This window comes from Chrysochloris asiatica, unplaced genomic scaffold (assembly GCF_000296735.1).
Source record: "Chrysochloris asiatica unplaced genomic scaffold, ChrAsi1.0 scaffold00038, whole genome shotgun sequence".
NCBI lineage: Eukaryota > Metazoa > Chordata > Mammalia > Afrosoricida > Chrysochloridae > Chrysochloris > Chrysochloris asiatica.
In genome coordinates this window covers 4,137,966-4,151,560 of record NW_006408556.1, presented here as the reverse complement: position 1 = coordinate 4,151,560, position 13,595 = coordinate 4,137,966, and the positions used below count along the sequence as shown (strand labels likewise).

The 13,595-nt window shown below is 49.7% G+C and overlaps 1 protein-coding gene across 1 annotated transcript; it reads left to right on the top strand.

Moving 5' to 3' along the window:
• Positions 1–465: 465 nt before the first annotated feature.
• On the top strand, positions 466–12,939 carry TULP1 (tubby like protein 1). Its single transcript, XM_006860563.1, has 15 exons — positions 466–512; positions 623–674; positions 1,049–1,139; positions 1,527–1,685; positions 2,360–2,515; positions 3,110–3,208; positions 3,290–3,409; positions 3,720–3,826; positions 4,521–4,526; positions 4,625–4,795; positions 4,966–5,078; positions 6,976–7,090; positions 7,168–7,266; positions 10,286–10,457; positions 12,806–12,939. Exons 1-15 carry the CDS (start codon positions 466–468, stop codon positions 12,937–12,939), a joined length of 1,641 nt encoding a protein of 546 aa, XP_006860625.1.
• The last annotated feature ends 656 nt before the right edge of the window (positions 12,940–13,595 follow it).

Here is a 13,595-nt window from a genome sequence, read left to right as displayed (position 1 = left end):
TGCTTCTGTAGATCCATGAAGGGAAAATACACGATCCAGCTAACATTTCCTTCCAACATCCCTATTGGAGCCCTGGTATAATGCTGTAGGATAAGCACTGGACAGCTAACTGAAATGTCAGCTGTTCAAATACACCAGTTGTTCCTCTGAGACCCTATACAGGGTCACTATGAGTTGGAATCCACAAAACAACATACCCCCTAGTGACCACTAAAGCTACTGGGTGTTTGAGAAGAACTTGGAGGTCAACTTGTCTCTCAGTGCCCTGGGACTGGGGAGGCTGGTGCACAGGGCAGGGCAAGAGTACCTCCCCAGTGCTGCTAGACCTCCAGAGCCTAGAGCCAGACGGGAAGTGGGGCATAGGGGAGGTGGGGGATAGGTTAAACCGGGATTAGCTGGGGTGGTGTGGGAGGCTCCTAGAGACACTTGGTGGCCAGAGAAGGGTGCAGATCAAGCGAATGCATCATGCCGCTGCAGGATGACACCCTCCGAGAAGTGTGGGCCTCGGACAGGTTTGGAAAACGCCCAAGTCCACCTCACCTGAAAGGGGGAGGAGCCAGATGCAAGACCTAGGTGGGGAGAAGCAAGGAAAGAGGCTGGCTGATTCTTTTGTGACCTTCAGCGGGCCTGAGGAGGAAAGCAGGAGCCCAGAGGTCCAGAGGCGCCCAAAGCAGGTACATCACCCCTTCTTGCAAAGGGGGTTGCCCACTGTGCATAAACCCACCGAGGGTAGGGGTTCCGGAGTGGGGAGAAGCCCCCTCAGCAGCATCTGTAGGTGGAGTGTCTGAAGTTTTGGGAGGGGAAAGGGTGTTTGGGGACGTGGATATGGAAAGGAGGAATTTGGTTGGACTTTGGGGCATTGAAGGTGGCCATGATGCATAGAACGGATCGTCCTCTCACTCAGCGGAGGGCAGCTGCAGTTCCCCACCCGATTATCTGCAGTTATTTCTGGAAGCTCGAGGGATTAGACAGTGATCGGCAGCCTTCCAAACCCCCCTTCCTTCCTCTCCTTCCTCCTGAGCCCCCACCCCTAACCCCCACTCCGCAGCGGCCCGCCCAGGGACAGAAGTCGAGGAAGAAGAGAACAGAGGATCCAGAGGATCCCGGCCCCCTGGGATTCAAACCCGAGAGACCTGGAGGTGGACAGGGGGCTGGACTGGGGGGTGTCCCTCATGAGAGACTCAGGAAGGGGACCGAAGGGCAGGCGAGGGGTGTTGCTGAGACTTGGATCCCACCCCAGGGAAGCAAGGGTGGAGGCGGGCTGCGGGAACTGATGGCTGCTGAAGGGACTGGGATTGAGTCAGGGAAGCGCCCCAAATGCGGGGGCAGAGTGAAGTTTATAAAGGGGATAATAATGGGGTGAGGCAAGTGTTAAATGTAGAAACTGAGTCCAGGGGAGCCCCCCCAGGGTTAGGTGCCCCAAGCTTGGGATGCCTTGGGGCACTTTGGGGCGGGGATGTTGGAGGGAGGGGCTTTGCCTCGCGCGCGGCCGCCGGAACTCGCCAGCCCCTGGCTTCCCAACTCAGCCGCAAGGCGGCGGCAGACGCGGGAGGTGCCCGCCTCTGAACCAGCAGACGCCGGGGCTCAGCACACGCTCTACACCAAGTTCCTCAGGGACCCCGAAGCTAAGAAGCAGGATCCCTGGGAAACTTTCCTGGTATCCCGTGCCCCTGACGCATTAGAAGGTGAGATAAATCCTGAAGGAAGGGAGATTGGGAGGCCGAGGGAGAGTATTGACGAGGAACCATAGACTGAAAAAGATTGAAAACTACCACAAATAGCCTCTGCTTCTCTGGCCCGTCTTTGTGCTAGGCAAAAACCATGTGAGGTTGATTCTCTTGGGTTTTTAATGCCCATTTCACAGATGAGAGGCCAGTTAAGGGTTTTGCCTTAGACTACAACTAGGAACCAGAGGTAGCCCAGATGGGTCATCAGAAACAAAGACAGGGAGGTGCAGTGAGAAGGTGAACAAAGAGAAACTGGGTAGACAAAGAAGAAGAGCTTGATGAGACTAGGGTGCAGAGACGTTGAGCCTACAGAGAAGGTCTGGTTTCTAGAACAGATTCCCAAAGCCCAGCATTCCCCTAACTCTAGCTGTATTTCCTAACCGGGAGAAACATGAGGACTTTGGGGTAATACTGCCCCCCCCACACACACACACACAAATGCCACATTCCCACCACCACCCTCGCTTCTCCCAAGAATGTGCTAGGACTCCCTCCTCTTCCTCCTGCTCTAAAAGGGTTGGGACCCTGTCCCTGGTGGGATTCACCACTTCCCAGAATTCTGGAGGAACTGGGCTCCCCAGACAAGAGAGTCCTACCTCAACCTCCTTTCTATGAAGAATTTCTCCCTTCAGAGGATGTCAGTGAAGAAAAGGAGGACAATGAGGAGGAGGAGAAAGATGAGGAAGAAAAAAAGGAAGAGAAAATCCCTCTGCCTCCCAAGAAGCCCCCTAAAGAGAAGGCTTCTGCAGACACCAAGGAGAGGAGGGCCAAGGCCCAGGGTCTAAAGGGTAGGTGTTGAGGATCAAGGTTCAACCTAGTAAAAATAACCCCTTCCTATAGGGGGCATGAAGTCATTGACACAAGAAGTGAGCCATCAGAAAGTGGCCCAGTGCCTTTGCTGTGAGATTTCTTCATCTGATGATTTTTGTCCCATAAGGACATAGATTAATATGCACTCCTCACCCCTATCCACCTCTTGCCCAGGGTGCTCTGTGGAGCAGAGAAGAGCAGGGAATTTTTGTTTGTGATTATTTAGTGTTTCCATTTTTTAACTCAATGTGAATTATTATTACAATTCTTATAAAAAAATATCAAAGGGATTCTCGTGCTAACTAAAAGGCTGGTAGTTCGAACCCACCAGTGTCTTCTTGGGGGAAAGATATGGCAGTATATGTCCATAAAGACCACAGCCTTGTAAACCCTAAGGGACAGTTCTGCTGTGTCTTACAGTGTCTCTATGAGTTTGGGTTTGGGTTTTCTGAGATTTTTTTCCTGGTCTGGGAGGGCAGAAGGAGCTCTAGGGCCAAGAATGAGTGAGTTGGAAATTAGCTTTCAACTCTAATTGGTCTTTTCTATGTATAACACCCACCACCCATTTCCAGGGGCCTTGGGAAGTCCTGTCTCCCCACAGAAACCTGTTCGCATTAAGAAGGAGGCCCTAGCAGGAGAAGGGACCAAAATGAGAAAGACAAAGCAGAAAGGTAAGACTGGTCTTCAGAGGAGTAGGGGACTCTGGGTATGGGGGACTGTGACCCTTTCCATCCACACACACACACATGCAGAGCCTGTCGAGGCTGACGAGGACCTGTCAGTGAACCCTGCCAGAGTGAGGAAGAAGATCCCAGCCGCCATGTTTCTGGTTGGGGAAGGTCGCCCAGCTGAGAAAACTTGGAAGAAGGAAGGTGAGTAGCCATGACCTCTGGTGCCCTGACATCATGAGACAGTTCTGGGGGTGGAGAGCTAGGAGATCCACACATGATGTGGTACAGTGCAGGGTAAGGAGTGGATTCTAAAATCAGATTTAGAGGCATCTGGACCCCCACTTTAGTAGCTATGTAGCCTTTCTCAGCCTCTGATAATAATATAGACTTGACCCTCTTGATGTTGTAGGAAGGGTCCAAGTGACACATGGGTGTTAAAAGTTCTTTGAATACCATGAAGTGCTCCAAGGTAAGGGGTCAACAAGCTTGTCCCCGACCCCTCCATGCCTAGGTACTTTCAAAGGTCCAGAAGAAGACAGGACAGAGGAAGAAAACGAGGAGGAGGAAGTGGCAGCTGTGTTGACCAGGAACAGTAATAGGAAAGGAAAAGGCAAAAAGGTTTGGACCCAGAGGTGAAGGGTCCACACATGTGTTGCCATGAGTGGGAATCCACTTAATGGCAACTAACAAAACAATAATAGTAGTAACTAACCCTTCTAAAGCGCTTACTATGCCCTCAGCATCAGTAAACTCCCTTAGATAGTACCTGCATGAAGGAAGATCTTCTGAAGACGGGACCTTCAAACTAGACAGGACTCTGGAGGCTGGACAGGATTCAAATCCCAGCTCTTCCTCTTATTAGCTATACTCTGGACAAGTTCCTTCACGTCTCTGAGTCTAGGTTTTGTCATCTGTAAAATGGGAACAACTACCTCAGAAGGTTGATATGAGGACTCAATGAGTTAATATTTGCAAAGTTCTTAGAACTATGTCTGTATAAGAGTATCTGTTTTAATTCATAAATTAAGTAAGGTCTGTCCCAGGTATATAGCCCCATCCCTACTTATTTCTCTGAAAGAAAAAAAAAAAGTTTTAAGTGTGGTTAAAACTTAACATGGCAGACAGAGTGGTAGAGTTAGGATTTGAACCCAGGCTGTCCAGATTCAGAGCCTGGACTCTTAGCCACAAGCTACACAAGCTTCCAGAGCCTCCTAACATGGCCATGTTGGGCTGGCTGTTGGGAAAGTGTGAGGGGGCAGCTTCAGGAGACTCAGGTCAGGGCTCTAGCCAGCTTCTCTGTTCTCTCCAACAGAAACTGGTGAGTGGTCCGGCCTGCCCTGCCTGTGTCCCAGCCCAGGGGGCCAGCTAGGGGCGTGGCTGGTGTCCAGAGCTGATGCACCCTCTGCTCCCACCCAGAAGGAAGAAAGGGCCCTTTCCACACCTTTGGAGGTGGATGAACCTGGAGAATTTGTGCTGTTGCCTGCCCCCCAGGGGCATACAGTGCGCTGCCGGCTGACCCGAGACAAGAAGGGGATGGATCGAGGCCTCTATCCCTCCTATTTTCTTCACCTAGACATGAAGAAGAAGGTGGGTGGGGTGAGGTGAGAGTGGAGGTGCTAGGATCTGGGCTGAGGGGGAGTCTAGGACCAGGAGGAAGGAAGGGTTCAGGACAAACAGACCTTCTCTTTCCCTGCAGCACACCTCCTGCCTCCACCTCATCTTCTCTTTCAATCTTCTCACTGGTCCCCCTTCTCCAGGTGTTTCTCTTGGCTGGAAGAAAAAGGAAACGGAGCAAAACGGCTAATTACCTCATCTCCAGTGACCCTACCAACCTGTCCCGAGGAGGAGAGAATTTCATTGGGAAGTTGAGGTGGGGTTGGACTTACAGAGGCTGGGTCAGCCAGAGGGCATCCAGCAGACATCTGCCCCGTGTGTTCACCACACTGAACACTGAGGAAACACTAGGCTAGTCCCCTAGCCTAGGACTCCTCACATTCTGATGTGCACAGCTTACCTGGGACCTTGTTAAAATTAATATGTGAGTCTAAGATTCTGCATGCCTACCAAACAGCCAGAAGGAGCTCTGGTAGCGTAGTGGTTACGAATCAGGTTGCTAACCTCAGTTCGAAATTATCAACTGTTCCATGGGAGAAAAATGGGGCTTTTTGCACCTGTAAATATTTACAGCCTCAGAAACCCTGTACAGGATCAATGAGTCAGAAGTGACTCCACGGCACACCACCACGAGGCAGCGAGGTGATGCTGAGACTGCTCATCCAGGGTCCTCAGTTGGAGCAGGGAGTAAGCGTTATGAGGACAGGGTCGGATTGTCTTGTTCATAGCTGAACACCAGACCCATAGTAGCTACTCAGTAGTTCCTGAGTGAATGAATGAGTAACAAATACTCAGCCCCTACTGAATGGAGTCCTGGTATGATGCTGGAGGATAAGCACTAGGCTGCTAACAGAAAGGTTGATGGTTCACACCCACCAGTCAGCCACTCCTTGGAAACCCTTACAGGGTCACTAAGAGTCAGAACTGCCTCGAGAGACTTAACAACAACTGTATGCTATGGCGCTCTGGTGATGTCGTGGTTATGTGTTCAGGGGCTAACTGAAAGGTCAATGATTTTAACCCACCAGCCGCTCTGTGTCAGTTTGCTTCCATAAAAACTACAGCCTTGGAAGCCCTATGAGGCAGTTCTACTGTGTCCTACTGTCCTACAGGGTCACTGTAAGACAAATTAGCAGGATGGCAATGGGTCTGTTTGGGCTGGGTTACTCCATACTATACCTGTATTTGTTATCTCATGGAGTCCTCACCACAAATCTAAGAGGTGTGTGTAGGTGAACCCCTAAGTCAGGCCTTATTTTATTTAACAAACACTTATAAAAGGTCTACCTATATATCAAGGTCGGCGGTTCAAGCTCACCAGCCATGCCTAGGAAACCCTATACAGAGTCACTATAGGTTGGAACTAGCTCTATGGCACTTAACAACAACAACATGTATCAAGGAGTTCTGGGGGTGTCACCATTAAGCACTCAGCTGCTAATGGAAAAGTTGATGGTTTAAACTCACCGAGTGACTTTGCAGGAGAAAGAGTCCTAGAAATTTGCTACCAAACCAATTACAGTCAAGTAAACTCTGACTCATAACAACCCTGTAAGACAAAATGCAACTGCCCCATAGGGTTTCCAAGGCTTTAATCTATACAAGCAGACTGCCATATCTTTCTCCCATGGAGTGACTGGTTGGTTCAAGCTGCCTACTTTTCAGATGACAGCCAAGCCCTTAACTACTGTGCCACAGGGCTTGCTCCTATAAAGATTACAGCCAAGAAGACGCTATCAAGCACTTCCACGCTGTCACATAGGGTCGCTAGGAGTCAAACATTGACTCAAAGGCACCTAAACAATAACAACCAATGTATTAGACATCATTCTAAGTAAGTTCCAAGTAGTAACTCAATTAATCCTCGTATCAACCAAATGAAGATACTGTTAATGTGCCCATTTTACAGATGGTGAAACTGAGGTTCAGAGCAGCTAAATAACTTGCCTAAGGTCATCCAGCTAGGAAGAGATATAACTGGGATTTGAACACTGCCCAGTCTTTTGTGTAGACCTTCCAAATATCAGTGGACTTGTAATGTTCTGTCCCAAAACACCCCCTTCCTTGGTTTAGCAAGCTATCAAACTACTTGGCTCTGAGGAAGGGTTTTAGGACAAGTGTGTGGAATCCCTTCAACCCCTCCCTGGATGCAGGTCTAACCTCTTGGGGAACCGCTTCACAGTCTTTGACAATGGACAGAACCCAAGCCATGTAGGAGGAAGTGCTGACGTGGGGAGCCTGCGTGAGGAGCTGGCAGCTGTGATCTATGTGAGAACTCCCCTATCCCCCATGGCACCAGGCCCCTTCCCTTACATGGGCTGGCCTAAAAGGCATCTCCCTCCCAGGAAACCAACGTGCTGGGCTTCCGTGGTCCCCGGCGTATGACTGTCATCATTCCAGGCATGAATGCGGACAATGAGAGGGTCCCCATCCGGCCCCGAAATGTGAGACCCATGCCTCCCTGATCCCCATTCCTGAGGGTCCCGCTTCTCCTCAGGAGGGCTGAAGAATGAGGGGTTAGCTTGCCCAACACCCAACCCCTCTAGCACACACCTCACCAGCAGCCACAATTCACTCTCCCAGGGCTCCTTACTGCATGCAAACTGTTGAATGATTTCAGATCTTTTTGTACTTGAGTTCACTAAGTCAGAAACATTGGGGGGGTTTTTTTGTTTTTCACAATTTACATCAAATCACTCGTTCATTTAACACACATTATGGAGTGTCCAGTCTAGGCACCTGGAAGACATCAGTGGGCAAAACAAGGGCTCTGTCCTCACGGAGCTGGCATTCTACTGTAGGGAGACAGACAGTATCTCCTTACACTAGAAAGACAGACAATAATTATGACATAAGTCAATAAGTATGTTAGAAGGTGAAATACTATAGAAAAAAATTTAAAGGGCAATTAGAAATGTATATTATGTACTTTTCAGTACTAAACAGTAGTCTGAGAAGGTGAGACTTACATAAATTCTTGAAGGAAGTCAGGGAGCAAGCCTGCAGATATCTGAAGGGAAAAGCATCCAGTCAGAGGAAACAGCCAGTACAAAGGTCCTGAGGGTGCCTGGTGGGTTTGAGGGACAGTGAGATGGCCAACATCACTGGAATAAGGAGGTTAGAAAAGCAAAGGGAAGGGGGAAGATCAGGCTTTTACAAGAAATGGGAAGCTATGATGCTGACCAATTTCTGCAGAGCTTCCAGACTAAGACAAACTAGAAAGGAAGGCTTGGTGCTCTACTTCCAAAAATCAGCCAGTGAAATCCCGAAGGATCACAGGACTAGACAGCATTTCCTTCCATTGTGCTCTGGGTCACCATGAGTCAGGAGGTGGCTCAATGACTGCTAACAACTACAACAACAACCAGCAAGGTTTTGAGCAGAGAAGTGACAAGATTTGACTGATGATTTTAAAAGCAATCGGCTATTTGTTTTATGTGCATATTATGTATGTGGGAGAACCCTGGTGGTGCAGTGGTTAAAATGCTCAGATGCGATCTGAAAGGTCCTTGGCTCAAACCTACCAGCCACTCCACAGGAGAAAGCTATGGCAGTCTGCTTCCATAGACTTGGAAACCCTATGGGGCAGTTCTACCCTGTCTACAGGGTCACTCTGAGTCAAATTCACCCATGACAGTGGATTTGCTTTAATTTTTGTGCATGTAGGAAGTTTACAGTAGAATGGAGCAATGTACCAGAGAGAGGTAGCTTCCCACAGAATGTCAGCCCTGTCGTTTGGGTGAAGTACGATGTCAGACTGAATGACTTCTATGTCCTATAGTCAAAGACCAATGTCACTTTACTAATTTACAAGGAAAAATACCCCAGCCAGAAGGTCACACATCCTTTCTGCTGTGACGTCCCACCATAATCAGAGGCTCGAGAGAACCCTAGGGCACCAGTGTAGGAGGTACTGGTCTTCTGTTCCCTCAGCCAAAGGCCACTTACAAAGCAGGACCAAGCTCCCATTTCCCTGCCTCTGCTTTGTCATCCCACAAGCCATAAAGCTCCATTTTAACAGATGCCCATTCCACCCATGTCTGGAGTAAGCACACAAATCCTCCAGAGACAGAGCTTCCCACTCTCGCGTGAGCTTGAGAAGTGCCCAGTGTCGCTTTGTGTCTATCCCCCACAGTTGATTCATTCAGTAACCAGTCATTCTGAAAGCCATGGTAGTTCAGTGGGAGAATTCTCACCGACCATGCAAGAAACCTGAGTTCAATTCCTGGCCATTGCACCTCATGTGCAGCCACCACCCTTTAATCAGTCGAGGCTGTGTGTTGTGACAACGCTGAGCAGGTTTCAGTGGAACTTCCAGATTACGACAGACAAGGAAGAAAAGCCTGGCAATCTATTTCCAAAAATCAGCCACTGGAAACCCTATGGATCACAATGGTTCATTCGACTCCAGATCATGGGAATGATCCATTCGGTTGTGCATGGGTAACCCTGAATCCGAGGCTGATGACAGCTAAACGCATTGCTGTTGTTAGGTGCCATTGAGTCGGCACAGACTCAGTGACCTTATGCACAACAGAATGAAACACTGCCTGGTCCACATAGTCAATTTGCTAAATATGTACTCTATGCCAGGTACTAGAGACCCAGAACCTAACAATTATCATCAAAATAATATCTGACATTTACCAAGCCCCTACTCCATGCCAGAAAATGCTCTAAATAACACTTTGTGCACTATTATTTACCCTCACAAAACCCCTCGTGAGGGCAACAGACAGAGATGTTAATACAATACCATACCTGTCCTTCTTGTTTTGTTGTTAAGTGCCATTGAGTCAATTCTGACTCACAGTGACCCTGTATAGGGTTTCTGAGAAGCAGCTGGTGGTGCCCATAGAACATCTAATTCTGTCCGTTACAATGCAGGGGGTAGGAACAAGGTGTTATGGGAGCTCAGAGTGGGATGTCTAAATCTTGAGTCAGGAGGGCTTCTTGGAGGAGGTGACCCATAAGTATGAACAGGTGACAGGAAACTCAAGAAGAATATATCAAAAGCACCATAAACAGACCTTACTCCCTCTTTTCAGAAGCTCCTGCAAGAACACTTTATTTGAACGATTGTGTACCAGTCTGTCTCCCCAAGCTGGACTGTGAGCAACTTGGTACATCCTAGAATGTCTGTTATCAAGTACTGGCATTCAGCTGTTTCCTATGGCCCTTGATTTCCAATGGCACTGAGCACATACTGTGTACCAAATGTCACTTATATGTCAGGGCCAAGCTTCTATTATCTCCCCCTCTGCCTTGACACCCACAGACCATAAAGCTCCATCTTCACAGATGTCCATTCCATCCACAAGGACACCACAGAGACAAAGCATGCACTCAAGGACGCCCTGAGCAGATGTAGATGTTCAGGCTATGCCCACATACTTACCCAGTGGTCCTGGGTTTTGCCGTCACTAACTATCCTCTTCCTACCCACTTGCCTGGACACCCCAGGCCAGCGATGGACTGCTGGTACGTTGGCAGAATAAGACATTGGAAAGTCTCATAAAGCTGTACAACAAACCACCTGTCTGGAATGAGGACAGTGGCTCGTACACCCTCAACTTCCAAGGTCGGGTCACCCAGGCCTCGGTCAAGAACTTCCAGATTGTCCATGCTGATGACCGTGAGTATCTGAGGGCCCAGGCCAGATTCTTCACCCCTTCTCCCACCTCTCTCTCTCTCTCTCTCTCTCTCTCTCTCTCACACACACACACACACACACACACACACAAGCCTAGCAAGGCCCTTTATCATTGGAGCTGGTGCTGTGCTACCAGAAGCCTCGAGACTCAGAGTTCCAGGTACTCACCCAGCAGTAACCAGAATTCTGGGGGTTTTGTTGTTGTGATGTGCCGTGGAGTCAGTTCCGACTCATAGTGACCCTGTACAGGGTTTCTGAGGCTGTAAATGCCTCATCTTTCTCCCGCAGAACAGCTGGTAGTTTCGAGCTGCTGACCGTGAGGTTCGCAGCCCGATCTACCAGAGCTCCTTAGAATTCTGGGGTAGATACTAAGAAATACTGGGTAAGATTGTGCTCAAAGAAGAGTTGAGCTGCTAAAGTTTGAAGACCACTCAAGGTTCCTTAGTGATCAATGAGGGCAGCCCCTTACCCAACATCTCTTAGTTCCTTCAGGCATTTATACCAGCCCCAATTTATATCACAAACACACTGCTTGTCTGGAATGAGCTTTCTGTGTCAGGCACTGTTCTTAGGACTTACAGACATTGAATTATTTAATCATGACAACAGTCCTGTGAGGAAGGTACTATTATTATGCCTAGTTGACAGATAAAGGCAAAGAGAAGCTAAGTGACTTCTCCAAGGTCACATAGCTAGTAAGTGGTAGAGCTGGGATTAGAACCCAGGTAGTTTGGTTCTACTGCCCTTAATTTCTTCAAAATGGCTGCTTTTTAGGAGCAGGGATTTTTTAGGAGCAAGCATTTCTGAGTGTGTGTGGCACTGTGGGTTAATGTGCTGGACTGCAAGGTCAGCTGTTCAAGCCCACCAGCTCAGCTGTTCAAGCTCACCAGCTGCTCCTCGGAAACCCTATGTTGTTGTTAAGTGTCATCGAGTCAGTTCTGACCCATAGCAGCCCTGTATAGGGTTTCCAAGGAGCAGCTGGTGTGCTTGAACCTTGCCCCCTACCCCCCCCCGCCCCCACCGACCTTGCAGCTCAACGAGCTTTGCAGTCTGGTGCATTAACCCACAGTGTCATACCAGGACTCCCAGAAACCCTTTACAGTGTCGCTATGAGTCGGATGAACTCTACATCCCACCACACTTAGTAACAACTTGATGTCTTCTTTTAGAGGAAGTACAAAGCCTGCTGTCTAGAAGTTAGAGAAATATGTACCCAGAACAGAATTAGGTAAAAAGTCCCTGTTACAAGTCTGGGGGAAAAGACCCCCACTGCGATGAAGAAGTTTGAAGAAGGAAGGATATCACCCAAGGGATTCTGGGTTCACTGTGTGGGGCTAACACTAAGCCCCCATCCCCAACTGTCTCCTAGGGCTGTCCCTCCCTTGTCATCTGTCCCCTGGCCTTGGAAAACTGCTACTAGATCACTTTTCTGATGGATCCTAGACTGCAGAAGTTGGGGGCATTTTTAGCAGCTTCCTGTCCCTATGGATGCTGGAGAGTTCTTGGGATGAGGCTGAAACCTGGGCCAGAGATGAAATGGGGACCGAGTGCAGCAACTGGATGAAGGGGGAATAAGGGACTAGTCAAGAGATTGTGCCTTGGGTGTTCTGAGCTTGGGGAAGTTTGACAGGGTCCTATACTTGATTAAAGAGCTAGGAGGAAGATGAGAATTTCTGCTCCTGCAAAGATTTACAACTTGTAACTCCTATATAGGGTTGCTATGAGTCAGAAGCAATTCCAAGGCACTTAACAACAATAACATACTTGATGTTGTTAAGTGCCATCAAGTCAATTACGACCCTGTACAGGGTTTCCGAGGCTGTAAATCTTTAGGGGAGCAGAAAGCCTCATCTTTCTCCTGCGGAACAGCTGGTAGTTTCAAACTGATGGCCTTGAGGCTTGCAGCCCAATTCATAACCACTACGCTACCAGAGCTCCTTAATTTGATTGTGTGTGTGTCGAGTGCTGTCGAGTCGATTCCGACCCATAGCAACCCTGTATAGGGTTTCCAAGGAGCAGCTGGTGAGCTTGAACCACTGACCTTGCAGTTCAAACGGCTTTGCAGTCTGGCGCATTGTGTGGTCCTATGGCCCTGGGTGGTCCAGGGATAAAGTAGTGTCCTTGCCCTCTGGGGATTATATAATGAAGGAAGGTAAAGCTGCAGGTGAGGCTGATTGGGGAGAAGAGCGAAGTGTACTTAATTAACTGCGAGGTGACTGAGGGTTGGGCTCCCAATGCAAGGGAGAATGACATCAATATTGAGGGCATTGCCTACCAGAACCGGGGTCCCAGAAAGTCTCAGCTGCCCCCATTCCTGTTTGTGCCGACAGCTGACTACATCGTGCTGCAATTTGGCCGCGTGGCGGAGGACTCCTTTACCCTGGACTACCGGTATCCGCTCTGCGCCCTACAGGCCTTCGCCATAGCTCTCTCCAGCTTCGACGGGAAGCTAGCCTGCGAGTGACCTCAGCGCCGTCAGAGCCCACCAGCGTGGAGGAAAGACTTGAGTAAGGTCCCTTTCACCAAAACCCTCACGAGGCAGACTCTTCCCTTATCAGGAGCTAACCCTCACAGCCGCCCTGTGACCTCCATCCACTCTCCAACCTGGCACCCGGCGAGGCAGAGGAGGAACACAGAACACCGGTCCAACAGAGATGAAGAACATCTGGAGTTGGAGTTGCACATCTGGTCGCGGAGCTCGCCTGTACCACCCCTAATCCCCCCCCTCCCCGCACCCCAGTCACTTCCTGTCCGGGAGCAGTAGTCGGTGTTGTTTTAACCCCCTCAGGACCAAGTTAGGGCTTGGTGAAGCTCTGGCGGACTTGAAAGGGGTAGATGATGGGGGACGTGTAACCCACATCACCAATAAAGTCGCATAGACAAGCAGAGCTGTGCTTCTTGCAGTGCAAGCGGGCGATCTAGCTGGTGGGAGGGTCCGGGTGCAGGAGGGGTCTGGAGAGAAGGCTGCACGCCTCCCCACACCCAGGTCCCGCCCCAGCCCCGGGCGCTCCCGCGTCCCCTCCCCCGCGCCTTCGGCTTGTCCTACCGAAACTCCGCGGGCGCGCAGTGTCGAGACGCCCCCCACGGGGGCCCTGGGCTGAAAGGGAGGCCCCGGTGGTT

Excerpts from the sequence above, each read along its gene's own strand:
- TULP1 (XM_006860563.1), top strand. The coding sequence starts at position 466 with ATGCCGCTGCAGGATGACACCCTCCGAGAAGTGTGGGCCTCGGACAG. Across the intron at positions 513-622 it reads GAAGTGTGGGCCTCGGACAG|CGGGCCTGAGGAGGAAAGCA; the intron begins GTTTGGAAAACG and ends TGTGACCTTCAG. Across the intron at positions 675-1,048 it reads TCCAGAGGCGCCCAAAGCAG|CGGCCCGCCCAGGGACAGAA; the intron begins GTACATCACCCC and ends CCCACTCCGCAG.